Source organism: Muscardinus avellanarius (genome assembly GCF_963383645.1).
Source record: "Muscardinus avellanarius genome assembly, chromosome: 2".
NCBI lineage: Eukaryota > Metazoa > Chordata > Mammalia > Rodentia > Gliridae > Muscardinus > Muscardinus avellanarius.
In genome coordinates this window covers 2,708,245-2,730,826 of record NC_137787.1, presented here as the reverse complement: position 1 = coordinate 2,730,826, position 22,582 = coordinate 2,708,245, and the positions used below count along the sequence as shown (strand labels likewise).

Genomic DNA, 22,582 nt, shown 5'->3' with positions numbered 1-22,582 from the left:
TCCTGCCTAGGGTGGAGAAGGGATATAGCCAGATATGAGGGGTGCAGAGAAATGAGGTAGGAGAAATGGCGAAATATGTGGAAATGGAGCCAAACAGGGAAGGAAAGAGCGCCCGTGGCTCTAAGTCTAAGAACTCATGAGCACCCTCCCCTCCACTCCCCAGGCCCTTTGCCGCCAGTAAATCTTGGAGCAGTGTGATTCCAGTTTGTAGGTGCCTACATGTGTTGTTAGATTACAGAATGTGTTTTGGCCGATCCACCCATCAGATAACGGCAGCCTGATATTCCAAGTGCCAGCCATCGGCCAGATAACGTCAGCCTGAAAACTCAGACCTGGGGCACTGTCACCGCTCTCAGCCTCTGCCACCATCAAGGCACTGGACACCATCCCACATGCTGACGTCACAGGGCGCCCACTGAAGAGGAGGAGCGCCTCCCCACCCCAAGGGGGCCGCATTCTCCCGTGAATGTGTACTCCGTGCTTCCCTACACACACCTGTCTGTAGCTCTGCTCCTTGTCTTGGAAGTTTCTTTCCAATCCATGTCTGAACCATAGCAATACTATTTTACAGTAAAGTTTTTCTTTCTTCCTTCCTTCCTTTCTTTCTTTCTTTCTTTTTTTTTTTTTTTTTTGTAGTGGTAGGGATGGAACCCAGGGATGTTCTGCCTCTGAGCTACACCCCCAGCCCTATTTTTTATTCTTTATTTTGAAACAGAGTCTCACTGAGTTGCAAAAGGCCTCACTAAGTAGCTGAGGCTGGCTGTGAACTGGGATCCTTCTGTCTCGGGAGGGAATGCTGAGATTACAAGCGTGCGCCACCATGCCTGGCTCTTTATTCTGTTTTTTTTTTTTTTTTTTTTTTTTTTGAAACAGGGTCTCACTGAGTTGCAGAAGGCCTCATTAAGTAGCTGAGGCTTGCCACAAGCCTGTGATCTTTCCTGTCTCAGCCTCCCAAATACTGGGATTACAAGCGTGCGCACCACACCTGGATTTTTATTTTTTATTTTTTTTGGGTGGTACTGGGGATGGAACCCTTCTACTTCTGGGCTACCCTCCCAGACCCATTTTTTATATTTTATTTGGAAACAGGATCTCTTAAGCCAGTGTGGCTGGCTTTGAACCTGCGCTATCCTCCTGTCTCTGCTTCACAAGTGTGGGGATTACAAGTGTGCGCCACTACGCCCAGCTAGTTTTTTTTTTCTTAAATAAGAGAAATAACAATAAAAAATAGAATATATAGCTGGGCGTGGTGATGCACACTGGTAATCCCAGCATTCAGGAGGCTGAGACTGGAGGATTGTGGTTCACGGACAGCCTAGGCTACTTAGTGAGGCTCTTTGCAACTCAGTGAGACCTTGTTTCAAAATAAAAAGACTAAAAAAATAGGGCTGGGGGTGTACCTCGGAGGTAGAATGCCCGAGTTCCATCCCCAGTTCAAAAAAATTTTTTTAAACTCAAATATAGTAAATATATAAACCAGTAAGAGTCATGCATTATCAAATATTATGTAGTTTATGCAACTGTACACGGCTGTTGGCACTGTTTGGTCTGTCATTGATGGAATCCTCGTTATGTGGTGCATGGCCACAGACCCCATTCCACCCCCTTTCTTTGGATGTGACACTGTCATTTCTCCGTAGAGCTGGTGGGCTCCATGCTTACCTGACCTGGGCAGACCTCAGTAACCGTGGTGACAGAGAGAACCCAGAGGAAACAGCCATGAAAGATGGCCTCTGCCGGCAGCCACCGTATCTGGAAGCCTGCACCTTGGAGGGAGGATCCTCCCTGCCCTTCTGGCCCGGCAGCAGCACCATGAGCAGCCTCTGCCTGTGTCTACACAGCCATCTTCTCTCTCAAATCATCCTTTGCCTTTCTGCTATAAAGACACTTGCCATTGGATTAGGGCTGTGATAGTCAACTTTCCAGCACTGTGACAAAATACCCCAGGTATTCAAGTTACAAGAAGGAAGGTTATTTTTTTGTGTGGCAATTATTTATTATTTTTCTTGTAATCATACATCACTTTGGAATACAAGACTTGAGAGTATATACAAGCACACATCATCCAGTAAGCCCTCATCCAATCCCCCTCCCTCGATCCCATGCTTAATTGGTGATTATCTTTGATATAATTGTTTACGCACCTCATGAGTTTTAAAGAGATTCCATCCTAAGCCGGGCGTGGTGGCGCACGCTTGTAATCCCCGCGCTTGGGAGGCGGAGACAGGAGGATCGCGCAGGTTCGAAGCCAGCCGTGCTGGCGTAAGAGAGACCCTGTTTCAAAAATATAAAATAGGTCTGGGAGTGTAGCCCAGAGGAAGAAGGGCTTCCAGGAACCCCAGTACCACCAAAAAAAAAAAAAAAGATTCCATCCTCCCCCCTCCCCTCCCCTCTGATTGGTCACCTTAATTGCTTCTCAGTAGGGCCCTTTCTACTACTCGACCTCCTCCTGTTACCCCTTTGGAGGAAAGGTTATTTTGGCTCACGGTTTTAGATCCTGGTCCCTTGTCTCCATTGCTTCAGGTCCCTGGTGTGTCAGCACATCATGGCAGCCAGTGGGGCCCCTGGTCATCTTCAGGGCATGCCCCGGTACCCTGCCTCCTACCCCAGGCCACCTCACAGGCTTCAGCGTCTGGCCTTGCGGAACATTCAGTCCCCAGATCATAGCAAGGGCCTGTCTGAACTCCCGGTGATTTCATCTGGAGGTCCTTAACTTTGCAAAGACCATTTGCCCATGGATGGGAGGCCACCATAGCATCTGAGGGACAGTGTCTTGTCTGCCTGTCCTTGTTCTCCTGGAGCCCAGGCCTGACATGGCAGCTTGTCAGCTGTGGCTGGAGAGTGACATGACCCATTTACTTGTTAACAAGTCCCAGGCAAGTCCCTGTCACAGGAGCCACGTCCCTGTCCCACCAAGGAGGTGTTCGAGGAAACTGTCTGCCAGGAGAGATAGTCGGCTACTCTGGGGGCTGCCAGCCAGTGGGGCGATAAACATGCTGGGAGGATCCGTCGGTGGGCCTGGCTGGTGGGTGGGGCTGAGGCAATTAGTTGTCTGGAGGAAGAGGTCCCCTGGGGCAGTACGGGAGGCGTGTGTGCGTGTGTGTGCACACGCGTGTCATGCACAAGGGAGGGCACGCTATTCTGGAGCATCAGCCCCCGGAGGGGGTTGTGGGGGAGGAGAGGGCAGGGCTTCCCTTGGACAGGCTCTCAGAGGCCCAGCTAAAGAGGGCGGAGCTGGCCTTCTGGGGTCCAGGGGGTTGTGAGCCTGAGTTTCCTGACAGGGGAAGTTCAGCCGGCCGGGAGGAGGCGGAGGTGGGGCGGCTGGGACACCTCACTGTGGAGGAAGGGGCCGGGCTGGAGGGGACTGGAGGCCAGCCGGAGAGCCGTCCCCAGAGGGCCGGGTCCCAACTCACCCTGGTTGTAAGGCTGGCGCTCCCATGGTCCGGGACCCCTTCGTTCCTGGCCCCTGGGCCTCTGGGGTGGGGTAACTCTAGGAGCCTCTGTCTCTGCCGGGGCCACTGCTCCTGGGCCTCTTCCACCTCAGGCTGAGACTTCTTGCGCTCAGAGCCCCACCCAGGCTGGCGCAGAGTAAGGTATCTTACGCAGGCAGTGGGTGGCGGAGGAGCAGGGCTGCCCAGGGACAAGTGGTGTCTCGGAGCACCACGGACGACAGCATGTCCAAGGGGAAGCACCAAGCAATAGGCCCAAGCTGTCCTCCCACCTCCAGCTGGTCCTCCTCCTGGGCCTCCACCACGCAGCTGAGCCATACACAGAGAGAGCAGACCTGCTGGGGGTGGGCACGCAGGGGTCTTCACGGGCAAGGCGTGCCCCTGCCCTCCTCCTCTCCCTTCCCTGCTGCCCCAGTGCTGGGGACGGAGCCCTGGGGGACACTGGGCCCCGCTGGGAAGGGAAGTGTGCTTGGGGTGGGATGTGGAGAGGGGGCCTGGCCCTATGACTGAAGCAGTGCTGTCCTGCGCAGAAGCAGCCACGGGGACTGATAGGTAAACCTCAAGAACTCCCCTGCCTCCTCCTAAGCCAAGGGGTGGAGGATGGCAGATGCTTCAGAGGAGGCGGGAGGGCCGAGGCCTGCTGGGAGATGCCATGGACACCGGCCCCCAGCTCAGGTCCACTTCACACCACTACCTGTGGAATGTGGAGTCTACAAACCCTGCAAGATGGTGTTTGTCATGGGCCCCGTTTGACAGGGAGCTGAGGATGGGAGGAGCCGCCCTTTCCTGAGTCTGCAGAGAAGTGGACTTAAGCTCCTTCCCCTGTGGAAGACCCCCCAGACTTTGCAGGCAGATTCCAAGGCTTGGAGCTGATGGTGTCAGGGAAGCAGGGGCTGTAAAAATGTCATCAGAGTCACATGGCCTGATAGGTAAACCTCAAGACCTCCTGCCTTCTCCTAAGCCAAGGGGTGGAAAATGGCAGATGCTTCAGAAGAGGCGAGAGGGCTGAGGCCTGCTGGGAGAAGATACCATGGACACCAGCCTCTGGCTCAGGTCCAGAGGAGCTGCCCCTGCAGGGGTGACCACTGACCGGTTGCCCCAACCTAGACACCAGCTGCAGCAGGCAGCACAGCCTGGCCTGGGGCAGCATCCTCCCTGACGTGTGGCCTGGGCTCAGGCTTGTGGCCTCAGCGCCCACACTGCTTCCCTGCAGTGGGGCAGGGGTGAGACAGGACAGGGGCCCACCCAGGCCTCCCGGTGCACATTTTTTGTTATATGACTTGTGCTGCAGGAGCACTGCTCACTGTTATACTAAATCCCTCCCCATCCAACGGCTCCTCAGGACCCCAGCCTCCGAGAGCCTGAGGCATTAATGACTCATGCTTCAGGCAGATTGCTGAATGACCCCCCAAAAGTTGGGTTAGACTCCAAGGAGGGGCTGTCTGGGGACACTGGATGTTTTCTTCAGGGGACATATTGAGTGGGCGGCTGTGGGGAAGGCCTGGGCTGCCAGATGGCTGCAGGAGGCATCAGATGATTTTCTGGTAGAAGTGTGGGGGAGGGAGGGGGCCCGTAGGGACTCAGAGGGGGCAGGGACAGCCCCCGCTCCACCCAGGGTAGTGCCAGCCAGGTCCGCCAAGCTGGGCAGCATGGGCAGATTCTTTTGGTGCAGATGACATGACCTGAGTTAGTTGTGTTTCCAGCAGGCACAGAATGTCCGCGTGTGTGTGTGTGTGTGTGTGTGTGTGTGTGTGTGTGTGTGTGTGTCTTACAGACTCAGAGGAGCTGTTGGAAGCACGGCGCTGAGAGCCAGCACTGGACAGCCCTTGGCGTGAGTCCCGCCTCAGCCACCTTGGGCCCGGCACCGAGCACGCTGCTGACTTGGGGTCTTGACCATGGGGTAGTGGTACTGTGGGGGATGGCAGTGAACAGGTGACTGACTACACGTGCACTGTCCTGTGCCGTGGGCAGGGGTGGGGGTGCAGGGCCACCTGCCCCCAGGGACCGAGCAGCGCCACGGCCCTTCCCAGGAGGAGCTGGTGCCTGAGGACAGCAGCAGAGGGGGAGGGAGGGAGCACAGGAGGGAGGCTCTGCCCGGAGCACTCCAGCCTCGGGGGCTGCACAGCGAGCTGGGTGGACGCCTGGCTGCATCTCGAGGGGCCCTGGCCAGGCCACATCCCAGGCCAACATCATCAGCATCTTTTTAAAGACGGAGGTAAAATATACAGAAAGTTTACCCTTTTACCTCTTTAAAAGTGTGCAGCTCAGTACTGTGAAGTAAACTCACACCTCATATCATGGCATAACTCTACTCTCCAAATGTTTTCATCTTTGCGAACGGAAACCGCTCCCATTAAAGCCGCCCACCCCCTTCTGCTCTGCCCTCGGATCCGACTGTGTGGGGACCGCATGTGAGTGGAAGCATGGAGTCTGTCCTGTTCACCCTCACTGCAGCCTGGGTCGGAACTTCCGCTCTTGTAAAAGTAGAATGCTCTCTGCCGTGTGGGCCAGTCTGCCGACCTACCCACCACCCGCGCGCTCTCGGTGTGTCGGGCTCCGGGGCTCTGGCCGTGGGTGCGGAGCCATGGCTCCTTGCCATGCTGTCGTCGGGTGTCACAGTCACTCACGCCTTATCGGGCCCCAACACTACTGCAGACCACGCCCTGCTCCCCCAACACCCGGGGGGAGGGCTCCAGGCCGGCTCCCAGCGCGCCCCTGCATCCGGGCCTCACAGGCCCTAGCTCTCAGCCTGGGCGCCGGCCCTAGGGCGCCCGTAGGTCACTGGAGGCCGCCTGTGAACCTCAGCCACCTTGCCCTAGGGTCTTACCAAGCTGCTGCTGTGAGCTCTGCTCTAGAACCCGCTGGGCTCTCAGTCACGCTTGGAGCGGCATGGCCCGCCTCGTGAGATGCGGCACTCCTGCATCGAGCCTTCTCCAACTCGGTGGGGTCCTGGAAGGATCGAGGGAATCCTGGACACACGGCCCGACCGCGGTGCACGCTCTAAACTTGGGAGTGTGCAAAGCCATTTGTTGGCTTACTAATGCCTTCCTTCTTCCGGTGCATTTTGTCAGGCACTGGGCGTTGGACAGATACCGATAGGCCTCCTGGCTTCATGGGAGACACTTGGGGGGCGTTCACGAAGCACCACGTTAACACAGGCCCCGCTTCCCGGAGGAGGTGGCGCATCCCCGCACCCGCCACCCCCTGGCTCCTCTCTCTCTGGCGCTGCGGGCAGGTCCAGGCACTGGACGCCGGGACTCCGGGCCCCGCCCACAGGCCCCGCCCCCCACGCGGGCGGGAAGGCTCGACCAACCAGAGGCCCCGGGCCTTGCAAGTCAGGCTCCGCCCCCGGGGACGCGGTTCCCAGGCTCCTCTGTTCCTACGTGAGCGGCTGGAGGACGCGCGAGGCCCTCGGCCCTAGGTCGGAGAGCGAGACCGGAAGTGGAGACCCCGGCGCCGGAAGTCGCGTCCCGGGCTCAGCTCTCGCCGGAAGTGCCCCCGGGCGCCGCTTCCGGCCGGCGGGTCGCGCTCGGGCCGGGGTCGCGGGAGCGCGCCGGCCTCGGGGGCGGGGGCTGGCGGGCCGGAGGACCCATGGCTGAAGGCGGCGGCCCCGACGGGCGGGCAGGGCCGGGGGCCGCAGGTAACGTGCGCGTGGGGGTCCGGAGCCCCGCGGAGGGCCCCGGTTCGCGGCCCGAGCCGGCCGGGTCTCGTAACCGCCGCCCCGCTCGCAGGTGCGGGTTGGAGGGGACCCCGGCTGGGGCCGCGGGCTCGGAGCGTGCGGGTCGGGAGGCCCGGGGCCGCCCACCCGCCGCCCGCGCTGGAGACACGCCGCCAAGGTGCCGCCCTGCGAGCTGCCAGTGACGCAGCACGCCCGCAGCACGCCCGCAGCAGGCGCCGCGGGAAGCGCGCGCTGGCCCGGGAGCCCGTCGACTTCGGGCGCTGCCCTAAGTCCTGCTGTTACAGATGTGAGTTCGCAGGAGAGGCTTCCTCTCCGGTGGGGATTCCCTCCTCGGCGCTCTTGGCTTGCCTGGTCTGCCAAGCGCCGTACACGCCCATCTGCTGTTGTGGAGAGGTGCCTGTCCAGAGTGCTGAGTCCTCCTAAGTCTTGAATGTGCACCAGTCTCAGAAGATGGCTTTGATGTTGACGTGGAGACTGTCGCAGGGAGCCTCTTTCATCCTTTCCTCCCTCCCTCCACTCAGCAAATATTTTTTGAGGACCTACTCTGGGCTAGACTCAGCTGGGGATGCTGCAGTGAACCCAACAACCCGGACAAAGGCCCTGCCACCCCGAGCTTTGGTTAGTATTGACTTTGATCCCAGGGCCAGCCAGGACCTTACAGGCTGGAATGACGTCTTATGTGAGACTGAGATAGGAATGAGAGGTGTTTTGGAAAAGAGGCTGAACAGCTCCTTCCCAGGATAGACAGAGAAGGGTCCTCTGGAAGAAACACTGGCTTTGCGCAGTAGCCAGGGCTCCTTTTTGTACCGTGGGCTGTGCTCTCTTGTTATTTAGTGTGGCTATAAGTGGGCAGAGATGCAGGGCTGAAGTGCTGTCCTGAGGTAATTGTGTCGTCATTGGAGGAGCTGATCAGAAGAATGCATACTTGAGGTCTTCACTCTGTGGGCCAGGGCCATGAGAAGAGACCACAGAGGAGGCCCAGGGAACTGCGTGTAAGATCCTGGCCTCCCCCTGGCCCACCAGGATCTACCACATCTGATTGTCAGGCTTTCACCCTAGAGTAGTTACCGTGGAGGGTGAGGACCAAAGGAGGACTGGGAGGGTCTGCTCCCCCGGCCTGGTACCTGCCTGTTGATATGCCACAGGTCTGGTTGTGGGGCGTATGTGCTTGTGACCTTGCTACTGCCTTGGCCTCTGGTCTTAGGGCTGCCAATTGACTGTGAACTCCTGGAGGCAAGGACACCTACTCATCATGCCCACTGTGCCCGTGGCCGAGTCACGAGTACAGTAGGCATTCACAGGAGATTTGACTTGAAGAAAGCAGCGTCAACATCTGGAAGAGGCCCACTCCTGAGGAACGTGCTTTATAATGGCTCGCACAGACACTAGGGCAGCGCGGTAGGCAGGGATGTAAGCCCAAGCAGTCTGAGTTCATGCCATGTACTTACGCACCTGTCCATATAACTATGCTTACCAAACTCTTACACCTTCTGGAATTTATCCCGGGCTGTGGTATTTTGGGCCACTGTGCGAGTGAAGACTCACTTTTCCCCAGGGAGGATCTAGTTGTACAGATGGCACTTGTTGAAGGCACTTTTTCATCCTTTCTGGTTTTTGATGTCCACTTGTCACAGATCAGGTTGTTTATACTGATGTCTTTCTGGAAAGTTGATTCTATTCTTTATTCTAATGAGAGTTTTGTTATCTAGTAGATTAAGTATTTTCCCATGACTAAAAAAGAAAAATACCTGTTAATATTATATTTATATTTCCAAATAAACTTTAGAATATTGTGTTGTAACTGATATCAAAACCTCAAAGAGATTGGCTAAATTTTATTTGTTGGTGACATGTAATAGTTGTCTAATTTGAATCTTCTCATCCCAGTACATGGTATAGTTTTTCTATTTACTCTAGTTTTCTTTATTGTCTTTCATTACATAGGGCTAGATTTAGGTTTACATACAACATTTTAGCTTTCCTTCAGATTTAGTTTTTGTTTTGTTGCTAGGGGCAGACTACACTGATAGGGTTACCTCCCAGTCTTGGAGGCTGAGAGTCTGAACGGCACGGTGCGGGCTCTGAGAGGGCCCTTCTCTCGTCTGCATCACCTCACAACAAATGGCAGTGCTGGGAGCGTGTGATCACATGGCGAAACAAACCAGAGAGTCTGGGTGGGGCCAGACTCAGGCTCTTCTAACAACCATCCGTGGACTACTCATCAGGGTCTCAACAAATACCTCAGTCCCTTCTGAAGCTGCTCCCACTGGTCCTCTGGCTTCCCAGAGGGGCACGGCTCTTTTTTTTTTTTTTTTTTTTGTGTGGCATGGGGTAACTTGACCCCTGAGCTATACTCCTGGAACTCTTAGATTTTGTTTTGAGACAAGGTCTCACTAAGTTGACTAGGCTGTCCTTGAACCCATGATTCTCCCTGGTCAGCCTACTGATTAGCTGGGATTCTGGCCGTCCTCTCTGGCTAGGGCTCAACTCTTCAAGGTCTACACTGTCCCCCAGTGCTGCCGCCCTGGGGCCAAGCAGGTCTGGTGAGCCCTCCTTCTGGAGAAGCAGCGGCGGGAGGCCCGCCTGGTAGCTGTAGCGTCACTGTTTGGTCTGTGGATTCTGCCACGTCAGGTTTTTTTTTTTTTTTTTTTTTTTGCGGTAGTGGGGGTTGAACCTAGAGGTGTTCTTTCTCTGAGATACACTCCCAGCCTATTTTATATTTCTTATTTTTGAGTCTCACTGAGTTGCAAAGGGCCTCACTAAGTAGCTGAGGCTGTTTGGGAACACGATCCTCCTGTCAAAGCCTCCCGAGTACTGGGATCACAAGCGGGCGCCACCACGCCCAGCTTCAAATGTCTCTCTGTAGTGAAGAAGATGACTTAGGATCCCCTTCTAAGTTTCTCAGTTTTAAGATATTCTTACATATTTGGGATAAATTAGTTTTTAAATATTTTTATTTATTTTGGCACTAGGGAGATTAAACCCATGGGGCATTGTACTGTGATCCTCGTGTACAGCCTCCTCCCAGGTACGGGGTCTACAAGCATGTGCTACCATGCCCAGCTTGGGATAAATCAGAATAATTGCATGCTAGATATTTTCTGATACAGTAGTTTTTTTTAAATTCAATTTCCTAATACTGTATGTAAGATTTTGTGCGTGTGTGTGTGTGTGTGTGTGTGTGTGTGTAATATTTTGTGGGACTGGGGATTTACCAGAGGAATTCTTCCTCTGACCTACACCCTCAGCCCTGTTGTATTTTTTACTTTGAAGCAGGGTCTCACTAGGTTGTGGAGGGCCTCATGAAGTTACTGAGGCTGGCTGGGATCCTGTGATCTTGGCTCAGTCTCCAGGTGGTGAGATTACATTGCTTTGATGTTCTGAAATAGGTTTCTTAGTGCTATAATGTATATGTGTGAGTGTGTGTGTGTGTGTGTGTGTGTGTGTGTGTGTGTGTGTTATTGTCAGGGTTGGCGTCAGGAATGTACTAGTGTAATAAGGAAAACTTCCTGATTTCTTGGGAGTTTGAAAGTACCCGTGCAGTTGGGAGAGGACGGGCCCGCTGTGGACGCACCTGTGGCTGGAGGCGAGGCTCCGCACTGACGGGGACCCTCTCTCCAGCACAGGTCCTAATCTGAAGGAGTGGCTGAGGGAGCAGTTCTGTGACCACCCGCTGGAGCACTGTGAGGACACTAGGCTGCACGACGCGGCCTACGTTGGGGACCTGCAGACCCTCAGGACCCTGCTGCAGGAGGAGAACTACCGCAGGTGAGCTTGGCTGGGGGCCAGGGCTGTCCTCCCGTGCCCCCTCCTCCCTTGCCCTCTGGCCTGCAGTGGTGTGGGTGCTAGCGCCCCCTGGGGCACTGGGATGCAATACAGACACACGAAAATGCAAATATGTCTTTTTGTTTACTCACCTAAGGAGGTGAGTTTCCAGGAGGTGCTGAGGAATGACCTCTGGAAAGGGATGGTCGCCAAAGAAGCCTGGGAACCCGTGCCTGCCCTAGGCTGTTCCTTCATGCTTGGCGTGTTTGGAACTGGGTCCGACTAGGTTTAAAGCTTGGCTGCAGTTCAGGTCCCCACCTCTGATTCCTCAGGCGCTCGCTTTTGTGGGGTCGGGTGGGATGTAGAGAGGTTGCCCAGTTTCAGTGTGGATGCCAAGGCTTAGGAGCCCAGCTAGGCCTTCACCGCTGGTGATGGGTGAGAGGGGCTGGCTCTGGCTCAGAATCCCAGGGGAGTGTGCCCTCTGTTGCACCCTGGCAGACCCTTCCCTGCTTTGACCTGGAACAGGAGCTCTAACAAGTAGAATTCTCAGCTCTCGTGCTGATGGTTCTGTCTGAGCCTCGGGTTCCTCATTCTAGAGTGGGCCTCCCAGTACCTGCGCGGCCCTGCCCAGATCCAGCAGGCTTTTCAGATTTGAAGGCTTTTCAGAAAGCAGGACACAGGCGGGCATGATGGAACCCAAGCATTGCCCTCCCTGGGAGCTCTGCACGCCCGCAGAGCAGCCGTCGGCGCTGGCCACTCACCTGCTCCCCGCAGAGCAGCCGTCGGCGCTGGCCGCTCACCTGCTCCCCGCAGAGCAGCCGTCGGCTGGCCGCTCACCTGCTCCCTGCGCTCCGTTTCAGCCGCATCAATGAGAAGTCCGTCTGGTGCTGTGGCTGGCTCCCCTGCACGCCCCTGAGGATTGCCGCCACCGCGGGCCACGGGAGCTGCGTGGACTTCCTCATCCGGAAGGGGGCCGAGGTGGACCTGGTGGATGTGAAGGGGCAGACCGCCCTGTACGTGGCCGTGGTCAACGGGCACCTGGAGAGCGCCCAGATCCTTCTGGAAGCGGGCGCTGACCCCAACGGGAGCCGGCATCACCGCAGCACCCCCGTCTACCACGCCTCCCGTGTGGGCAGGGCTGACATCCTGAAGGCTCTCATCAGGTCAGTGCTGTGGTGGCCCAGCTGCTGTGCAGAGCGCACCTCCTGCCCTGCGGCGCCTCCTGCTGTTCCTTTATTCCTTGCTCTCTGTGTTTTGCTTTATTCCCTCTTTATTATTTTATTTTATTTTATTTTATTTTATTTTATTTTATTTTTGTGGTACTGGGGATGGAACCCAGGCACATTCTACCTCTGAGTGACACTCCCAGTCCTATTTTTTATTCTTTATTTTGAAACAGGGTCTCACTGAGTTGCAGAGGGCCTCACTAAGTAGCTGAGGCTGTGAGCCGTGATCCTCCCGTCTCAGCCTCCTGGATGCTGGGATTACAAGCGTGGGCCACCTCACCCGGCTTTTTTCCCCTCTTTAAAATTAGACTTGATAGCTGGGCGTGGTGGTGCAGGCTTGTAATCCCTGCTCTTGGGAGGCTGAGACAGGAGGATTGCACGGGTTCAAAGTGAGACCCTGTTTCCAAATAAAATATAAAAAAGGTCTGGGAGTGTAGCCTGGAGGTAGAAAGCCTCCACCCCCAGTACCACCAAAAAAAAAAAAAAAAAAAAAAAAATTAGACTTGATAAAGGACCTGTCTATATGACTGAGTAGTCTTTAAAAGAGCTACTTCTTAGCTTTATCAGTTATCTTACTTTTCTGCTCAATGATTTATTTCTGTGTACTTTTATTTTGCTACTGGAGACTGAACCCAGGGCATTCTACCACTGATTGGCCTGTCTCAGCCTTCTACCCTCTCAGCTTTCCCGGTATTGGGATTACAGGCATGCACTACCATGCCCAACTTGTATGTGCTTTCTTTTATTTTTTTCTAACTTTTTTTTTTTCTCGTGGTGCTAGAACTTGAACCCAGGGGCATTCTACTTCCAAACTACACCCCTGGTCCTATTTTTATTTTCTATTTGGAAACAGGGTTTTGCTAGGTTGCTGAAGCTGACTTCAAACCTGTGATCTTCCTGTCTCAGCGTTCCAAATTTTGGGATCACAGGGCTGTGCCACCATGCCCGGCTCCATTTCCTAACTTTTTGAGTCGATTGCTTATTCATTTTTTCCTTGATCAGTAATGTAAACTTTCTTTTTTTTTTTTTTTTTTGGTGGTACTGGGGTTCCTGGAAGCCCTTCTACCTCCGGGCTACACTCCCAGACCTATTTTTTTTACATTTTCATTTTGGAAACAGGGTCTCCTAAGCCAGCGCGCGTGGCTGGCTTCGAACCTGCGCGATCCTCCTGTCTCTGCCTCCCAAGCGCGGGGATGACAAGCGTGCGCCACCACGCCCGGCGTAATGTAAACTTTCAAGGTTATTTATTTATTTTGTGGTACTGGGAGTAGAACACAGGGGTTTTTCTATTTCCGAGCTATACTTCCAGTCCTATTTTATACTTTATTTGGAAACAGGGTCTCACTAAGTTGCTGAGAGCCTCACTTATCAGCTGAGGCTGGCTTCGAACCTGCGCGATCCTCCTGTCTCAGCCTCCCCGGCGTGGGGATTACAAGCGTGCGCCACCACGCCCAGCTGGGAATTCTTTTTGTGTTTGTGTGGTACTAGGGATGTAACCCAGAGGATTTCTGTCTCCAAGTAACACACCAGCTTCCTTTTTTTTTTTTTGGTTTTGAAGCAGGACCTTGCCAGGTCGCTAAGACTCTCCTGCATTGCTGGAGCTCTCCTCAGACCTGCAGCCCTCCTGCTTCAGCCTCCCAAGCACTGGGTCACAGGCATGTGCTGCCTGCCTGGCTGGCATTCTCCCCAACTTTAAATATTATTATTTTACTTAGTTGATTTTTTTCTTTATTTGCCACGTTATAAACATTTTCTTTCTGTATTTTGTGTAACCATCAGGCAAATTTTACTTAGAGGTTTTCTTTCAGCTTATATATATATATATATATATATATATATATATATATATATATGGTTTTGTATTTTACATTTTAAAATTCTGATTCATTTGGAATTTATTCTTGTGTATATTGTGATGAATTTTTAAAATTTTATCTTTGTCCATATAGGCGTCTAGTAACCCTGAAAAATGCTTGTTAAAACAAGTCTTTACCGCTTGCTTATTTATTTATTTATTTATACTTTGCGGTGCTGGGGATGGAACCCAGGGGCATTTGACCTCCGAGCTATACCCACAGCCCTATTTTTTATTCTTTATTTTGAAACAGGGTCTTACTAAGTAGCTGAGGCTTTCTGCGAACCTCCATCCTCCGGTCTCAGCCTCCCAAGCATGTGCCACCATACCCGGCCTAGGTATGTTATTTTTTATTCTGCAGCCAGGCATGGTGGCATATATCTTTAATCTTAGCACTTGGGAGACATAGACAGGAGGATTACAGATGTAGGTTCGAGGCCAGCAGCACATGGTAACTCAGTGAGACCCTGTTTCAAAATGAAAAACAAAATAGAGCTGCGGTGTAGCTTAGATGTAGGATGGCTTGGATTCACTCCCCAGTACCTCACACACACAAAAACTCAAAAAAAAAAAAATTGCGGTTTGGCCTTGTTCTAGTGTGGCTGTAGGTGAAGGCAGTCTTTCCACCCAACTGCTTTAAGCAAATTCTGTCTCCACTCATTGGTCCCGTACTCACGTGGCCCTTTGAGACACTGTCATCGTAGCCTGGAGTCAAGGGGTGTCTTTCTTCCCTCTGGTCTCGCTGATGGCTCGCTTTTGCCTAATCGTGCTGTGAATGCTGACACCAGTGTCAGGAGGAAGCCTGGCGTGGGCCTGTGCTGTGCCTGCGTGCTGGGGGGGGCGCTCTGGCACTTCCTGGTGACGCAGGATGCTGACTTCCAGGCAGAGGAAATGAGCTTTATTATTTTAAGGAAATAGCCATCACTTTCCATTTTCTTGAGTATTTTCAGCCACACGAGGCAGTGTTGAGTTCTGTCATACATACTCCACTTCCCCCTTCTCTGCGTTGATAGGATGAATAATGCTGATGGATTCTAACGCCGGAACTAACTTGGCATTCTTGGTTATTCGCCACGAGGTCACCATGTACTATCCCAATATATGTGGGATTCTCTTCACTAATGTCTTGTCAAAGGTTTTAAAACAGATACTTATTTTTATTTTTTATTCCTGCAATACTGAGGATTGAACCCAGGGGCATTCTACCTTTGAGCTATACCTCCAGCCCCATTGTTTATTCTTTTTTTTGAAACAGGGTCTCACTAAGTTGTGGAGGGCCTCACTATGTAGCTGAGGCTGGCTTCGAACCTGTGCGACCCTCCTGTCTCAGCCTCCCCAGCGCGGGGATGACAAGCGTGCGCGGCTACTCTCAGCTGGACTCCACATCTTTTCCTGCTGCTCTGAAGCTTCACTTGTCCCTTGATGTCTAGGAGATTCTTTTCAGAGCGCGCTCTAGATACTAGAGTGAGGATGCGCCAGTCCTTCCCAGTAAATGGTGTTGTATCTGCACTAACTGTGTATCCTCCACTATATTTTAAATCGTCTCTACATTGCTTATGATGCTTATGTAAAGTAAATGCTAGGCAAATAGTTTTTATGCTGCATTGTAGGGAATGAGGACAAGAACATAACTGCTGGGTGGCAGAGACAGATTTTTAACCCCAGATCTGATCCGTGGCTCCTCAGATGCAGACCCTGCAGATGTGCGGGCGGGCTGGCTGCGCTTGGGATCTGAGCAGTGTCCATGGCTCCCAGCGTGGTGGTTTTAAGGCTCCCCCGGGGGTGGGGAAGTTTTTGTGGCCTGGTCTGTTCACTGCACCTTGCTTTTCCTTCCCCTGTAGGTACGGGGCTGACGTGGACGTCAATCACCACCTGAACCCCGACACACCCCCCTCGTTCTCCAGGCGGCTCACCTCTTTGGTGGTCTGCCCCCTGTATATCAGTGCGGCCTACCACAACCTGCAGTGCTTCAGGCTGCTCTTGCAGGCCGGCGCGAACCCTGACTTCAACTGCAATGGGCCCGTCAACACCCAGGAATTGTACCGGGGCTCCCCGGGGTGTGTCATGGACGCCGTCTTGCGGCACGGCTGTGAGGCCACCTTTGTGAGCCTGCTGGTGGAGTTCGGAGCCAACCTGAACCTGGTGAAGTGGGAATCATTGGGCCCAGAATCGAGGGGCAGGAGGAAGGTGGACCCTGAGGCCCTGCAGGCCTTCCGAGAGGCCAGGAGTGAGTGTCTGCCACGAGTTCTCACCAGGGGTGCTGGTGACCAGGGAACAGAACGCAGGGTAGTTAAGAGCAGCAGAACAGAGCCCAGCAAAGTGCTTGCCAGCTTCCTTAACCAGGACTCACAGTTTTCAGAATGGTTGATTCCCAAACGACACAGATGATATTGGGCAATCTATGAGCGTGAATGCATGTTCTCAGAGTTCTAGCAGTGTCTCTCCCTCTACCTGCTGTGTGGCCGTCAGTTGACAGGACAGTGGCCGGATGGTTAAACGACCTGCCCGTGAGTTCTTGCTAGGGTCTGCACTTCCCTTTCTTCAGTTCCGCTCAGACACCATTGTTTGGATTGTGTACTTGAAGTTTTGTTAAAGTCTGGCCTGCTTATTTATGAAGAAAGGTTTGGCTAAGGAATTCATGAATCGATGGCAAGAGAGTTTGGCAGTGATCATGGCTCGGCCTGCTTATTAGAGCTCCCTCTGTGATTCAGAAATTGACCTGTCTTCCCGGCCGCGTGCCCTGCCCCCTTCTGCCTGGGTCTTGAGTGCATCCAAGTTGGTAATGTTTTCCTGGGCCCTCACCTCCCACACGACATCAGCTTCAAAGTGTTGCTGTTCACTGGGAACTATGCCGGTCACAGATGGCTACCTGTTCATGGCTGTCCCTTGTCACCCCTTTGCCAGTGGGGCACGACTGTCAGTCGGCTCTGCTCATGGACTCGTTGGCTGAGTACTGCTCAGTCCTTGTGCGCAGGCCCTTCACAGCTTCAGTGGCAGCTCTTGTTTCTTTGTCTAGGGCATTAAACAGAGCAGAGTGGGAGCGCCATCCCAGCGAGCGATGCCCGGCTAGCGAGGCCGTGAGGGTGGAGGGAGCAGGGCCTGCTCACAGGGCCCGCTCCCCTGACTGATGCCCGGTCATAGCCACCACTTGGCTCTGGGATAGGAATTAAACATCCTTTCTCTTTCTTCCCATGTCTCTAGGTGTTCCCAGGACCTTGTTGAGTCTGTGCCGTGTGGCCGTGAGAAGAGCGCTCGGCAAATACCGACTTCATCTGATTCCCTCGCTGCCTCTGCCAGACCCCATGAAAAAGTTCCTCCTTTACGAGTAAAGTGAAACGCAGCAGTTGGTTGCAGCGAGGAAGGGGGCGAATGCAGCTCGGGTTGGTGTCGATTCTCGCATCTGCGCCCCAGATCCTGTGCTGTCCCGCCCTCGGCTGCTGCTGGAGAAGGAGCGGCCCTGTTCCTCGGATTGTCATGCCATCTCGGCGCGTGGCCACGGAACGGTCCTCGGCGCTCACGTCAGCCCAGAGCTCACACAGCACTTTTTATTCCTCCTAAATGTCCCTGTTCTGGGTTTTCGCAGTTGCATGTTAATGGTGTGGGTGTGAAAGGCGTGCTGGTGTGAGCCGCGAGGCGGGGGCGCTGCCATCTCCAGCGGGGAAGATTGCTAGCACTTTCCAGAACTGCGCTTCTACTCATTTTTATACTTTGCAATTTAATTGTTCTATTAAAACCTAATATCTAAATGAAGAGTTTTGGTTAAAGGAAGAAAGGTGGGGAGCAGAGATGCAGCTGTGAACTTGCCAGCCCCTTCCCTGCCCCTAGGGCTGACATGCGTCTGCACACCCCGGTGTGCCCTGCCACTTAGCATTCTGGGACTGGCTTCCTTGGCGCTGGCTTCCTGGCTGCCGACCGCCTGTGCTGTCTCTGGGGCTTGCAGTGCAGCATCTGCCCTCGTACCCCCGTGCCTTGGGTCACGCCAATAGCTGTTGAGAGTTGTCTGCCATTTTACTTGAGGGAGCCTCCGCGTAGTGGTGAATTTGAGGAGGCTTGTGCAGACTTGCCAGTAAGTTACTGCCCCGTTTGGATAAGGCCATCCCAACAGCGCTCACTGCCAATCCTGAGAGGAGCGGGTTCCGGGAGCGTGGGCTCCTGTCTGCACGCAGGCATGGAGGGCTCGGGTGGCCCTGGCTTTCAGATGCTTGCTGCGCGGGCCAGACGTCGGGTGGGTGACTGATTGCTCTTACTCCTCTGGGCCTAAGTGTCCTGGTAGCTGCTCCTGGAGTCTGAGGGGATCGGTGTGAGGTCAGCAGTCTTCCCCGGTGTGCCCAGAGGCGAGCCAGGGAGGTGACCTGTCCTTGGGCAGCCAGGTAGGAAGGCAATCGGGTCGTTGCGGCCTCAGCTTTCCTAGGTTGTGCTGGTCACTTGAAGCCGCTGAGGACCATCCTGTTAGACTGGGATTCTGAGCTTCAGCAGTGTTGAGGAAGCGGCAGGAAGCGGTCTTACACAGATGGACCTGCTGGCGCTGTATCCTAGCAGCTGTGTTTCATATGTGGTGGCTGGAGGATGGAGTTGCCACCCTGCCTCGTGTCAGGTGTGCCCTGTGCTGCAGCACCCAGCTGACCTGCGCGCACATGCAGCCGCTACCAGGGGAGCATTTGCTCCGCTGCAGTGATGGGGTTACCAGCTGCGTCACGTACACCTGTGGGCTGGGCTCGTCATCGGCAGAGGGTATGTTGTGCTTGGTTGGTTTTTATTCTTGGATCCCTGCAGCTTCGAGGTTCAGCCTTTCATTTGCAACTTTTTAGCTGCCAACCCTGAATCTGAGAAGGGTGACGGTGGCTGGCTGAGGTCACCCGTCCCGTTTCCAGTGACATGCTCCCAGGACACGCCGCCAGGGCTCCTGTCCTTTTGTTGTCAGTGACAGGATGGACGCCCCCCTGGGCATGCCATGAGACCACAGGCAGGAACAGTGGTGGTCCTTGACGAGGCTGCCTCCCGGCCCAGAGTCCTCCAGGCAGCTGGGAGGAGCTCCGTTGCTCCACCTGTCTCCAGGTGGCTGCTGGCCCTTGAACGGGCCAGCACCCTGAGCCTTGGCTGCTCCTAGCAGATGGGTGGGCAGGCTCAGGAGGCGGCAGCGTTGCTGCCTCAGAGAATCCGACTTCGGCATCCGGGTTAAGGGGATTTTAGATACATATCCAGAAACTCATCAAGGTCACACACTGTGTGACTTTTATCTTTACTTGTGTTTTTCGTACCTTTATTTATGCTCTGCCCTGTTATAGGAAAGGACTTAAGGCAGGGGTGCTTGTTTCTTGGTGTCCTGCTTTGGCATTTGGTCACTGTAGTCAGTGTCCTTGTTGACCAGGCTGTTAGCCGTTCCTGATGTTGACTGTGTGTCTGTTATTAGGCTTAATGCCCCCAAGTGAAGGTTTCCCCTTCTGTGAATTGGCTCTTTGTATGAAAAGTCCACTAAAGAAAGAGACCTGTGCAGTAGACCAGAGCGGGGGAGGCCGCCCCGGGGCCTGCGCCCTGGGGGCCTGAGCAGGGGAGACCGCCTGGGGCCCGCACCCTGGGGGCCTGAGCAGGGGAGGCCGCCTGAGGGTCGTGCCCTGTGCTCTGCTGCTGGTGTTGGCCAGGTCCTGTGGGCAGCTTGGGGCACTGAGCCTTCCTGGGGCCGGGGTGGTGCTTGGCATGGGCATGTGTCCGTGTAGATAGGAGGGTGGTCACCACGACTTGCTCCTCCTTCCGATGGAACTGCATCTGAGGCAGTGGTGGCGAGGCCGAGCCTGTGACCGGGGGTCCAGGTGGTGGCGGGAGCCATGTGTGTTGCACCGGGCAGTCGGGCTATGTGCAGGCGGGGGTTGGGACCACATGGTGAGTACTTCATGGAGTCAGGCTTATTCAGCCAATAGGGTGCTCTTTAATTCTGAGATCATGTTCACTCTTTTATTCTGAGGTCTAGCTGGATGGTAAGATGTCCTCTTATAAAGTGGAGGTGATAGTAGAGGCCATGTTTTTGTGTTTTCGTATGCTCTTGGCTGTAGACAGCGGTCCTCACAATTACCTGTTCAGTTTTCCTGTCTGAAATCTGGAAGGTTAGGGAACCACACCGTAGCTACGTGTGTATTCAGGTATGATTGTGGAGTTCTTGGTTTTACGCAGCCTGCATCTGACAGAGGGTGCGGCAGTGTCTGGGCTGGCCATAGTCTGAGGTCACTGAGTGAGGCCCAAGGCGGCGCACATGGCTTGTGCTGGGTGTCTGGCCACCAGGGTCCACGGGAGCGCTCACAGGACGTTGGAGGCCTGCCCTCCCCCGGGACCTGGAGCCCGTGGCGCACGCCTGGGCACTGGAGGGGCTGCAGGCATCAGCTCTTGCCCCACGCACACCCTCCCACCCTCTGGGGGCCTGGCAACAGTGCCGACTCCCAGGCTGGGCCGGCTCCTCCCCAGCCTGGATCGTACTCCTGGAAGGGCCTCCTTTCTCTCCTTCACTCTCTGGGCCTCACTTCCCTCTTAAGTTGGACTCCGTCAGCGTGCAGTAGAGCAGTGTGCATGCTGGGATGGCCAGTGGGCCTCGTCCTCTCCTAGGAGGGTTCCACAGGGGGAGCACGCAGACTTTGAGCACACAGTTGTGTGGAATATAATGCTGTGACTTCCGGGCTGATGTCAGGATGGGGGTCCAACGGGGTCTCTTGTTGCCGTAACGTAGACTGCGCCGTCTGGAACACGTTGGGCTTTTCTTTTTCATGCACACATGGTTGTGCGCAGTCGTGTTTGAGCAGGGCATCTGTGGGTACAGAATGAGTTTGCTGCTGTGGTTCAGCCAGCAGAGCCCTTCTTGCCCTGAGGTGCCTGCACAGCTCCAGCACTTGGGGGTGACCCTCACAGCCCGTGTGCCTGGAGACATGCAGGGAATGCTCACCGCCCGCCCTTGCCTCCTGCCTCGGGGTGCGCGTGTGCCGCCCGCAGTGTTGGGACCACCACTGTTTCCGCCTTCGTGCCTAGGTAAGAGCTTTGAGGAGGACGTTTTTGATATATTATTGTAGCTTTCATAAATGCTTTGGTCCCTGCACACCCTCCCAAATGCCTTAATTTTCTGGACTGTATCTCAGTGGGTCAAAGTTGCAATTGTGGTGTGTGTAGTTCAAGAAGAGGCTGGCTCTGTGGACGGTGTCTAGCGACTGGAGAGAAGTGCAGAAGCAGGTGTTCCCAGCCTCTCTGGGCGGCCTCAGAACCCCAGGGAGGTACCCTCGTTTGACGCGGGTTTAAACTGCCTAGCAGTCTGCTTGACTTGGTGGCCATGCTTTCTGCTTTGAGCGAGTTGTGCCCCTGGAGTGTGTGCAGCCACAGCTCCCGCCATGACAGTGGACCATGCTCTGCAGGATGGGGAGGTGATGGAAACTTCAACGCTGTCATTCCGCTCCAGTTCTGCTGTGACTGTCTTGCAGTGTGTGTGGGGTGAGGCCGTGGAGATTCAGGATGAGCTCCAGAATGCGTAACTGAATAAAGAAAGCTATTTATTCACCACACCGTGGCTCCCGCATGCCTTCTGTATCTGCCGTTTCAGGTACTATCTTCACTCCTTGCCTTTCCCTCTGGCTCTGCCGAGCGGAAGGCTTCCGTTGGAGACGCCAGTCCCTCTCTGCCTCAAGACCACTGGCTTTGTGTGGCAGCGATGGCCAGTTTCCATCTACAATCAGTTCTCTCATGCTGACATAACAGAACTTTGAGTTTTGGGCTGGCCACTTTTGATTCCCAGAATACAGACAGCACTTTCAGGTACCTGCATGGCTAAGAGCAGCCATTTCCTATTGCTGCTGCTTGTGATCACACTGAAATGACCAGATGGTTTTCAAAGCCTAAGTTCACTAGGCTGACTATTCTGAACCTTCAAGAAAATGGGTGAATGGTAACTGACTTAAAAACACCTGCGGAAATAACGTTGTAAGAAAGAAATGGGAACATATGAGTCTGGGATCCCAAACTGGGATTGGCAGCCAGGTACCTTTGGGAGTGGTTGAGAGAAAGGACGCAGCCTGGAGTGTTGGCTGACAGCCTCTCTGAGATGCAGGCAGCCTTGCGACGCCATAGGGCTGACCGTTGTGCCTCTTTCAGAGGGTGCCACCAGTCAGCCTTCCGCGTGTGACATCCTCAGGCAGCCAGTGAAGCAGGAGGATCCTCTGAGGAGTCTCACCAGCCTCAAAGGAGAGATGACACATGTGGCCAAAAAATTGATCACACGTGACTTGGGAGAGTTCTGAGAACGAAGGCTGTAAGTTTCCAAGTGACCAGGGTGAACCCAGGGTGAACATGACAAGTGGAAAGCTCTGTGCCAGCGTATCCTCCGAAGGTTTACGACACCAGGAAACTTACGGAGAGCATACATGTGTGCATACAAAGTGCCAAGAATCAGAATAGCTTTGGAGTGCTCGAGTGCTGCGTCAGAAGGGAGAGCAACGTGGACTTTACTTCCATATTTCTGAAGAAAATTGTTTCCAAGTAGATTAAAAATCATGTGGAAAGACTTGAGTGCCCTTCAAAAATTTATATTCCACACACTCTTCCTTAGGACATTATTGAGAATAAGGGATAAGTTCAGTCCTCC

At 54.2% G+C, this 22,582-nt stretch overlaps 1 protein-coding gene across 2 annotated transcripts; it reads left to right on the top strand.

Annotated features, from left to right (window-relative positions):
* Positions 1-7,040: 7,040 nt before the first annotated feature.
* ASB1 (ankyrin repeat and SOCS box containing 1) lies at positions 7,041-17,303 on the top strand (the record flags this gene model as incomplete). 2 transcript variants are annotated; one of them, XM_080689557.1, is made up of 5 exons in its annotated part: positions 7,041-7,089; positions 10,755-10,896; positions 11,754-12,056; positions 15,816-16,201; positions 17,176-17,303. In XM_080689557.1, 5 exons carry the CDS (start codon positions 7,041-7,043, stop codon positions 17,301-17,303), a joined length of 1,008 nt encoding a protein of 335 aa, XP_080545683.1. The 2 variants fall into 2 exon arrangements, with proteins under 2 accessions (XP_080545683.1, XP_080545684.1); XM_080689558.1 differs by lacking the exon at positions 11,754-12,056.
* Positions 17,304-22,582: the final 5,279 nt, after the last annotated feature.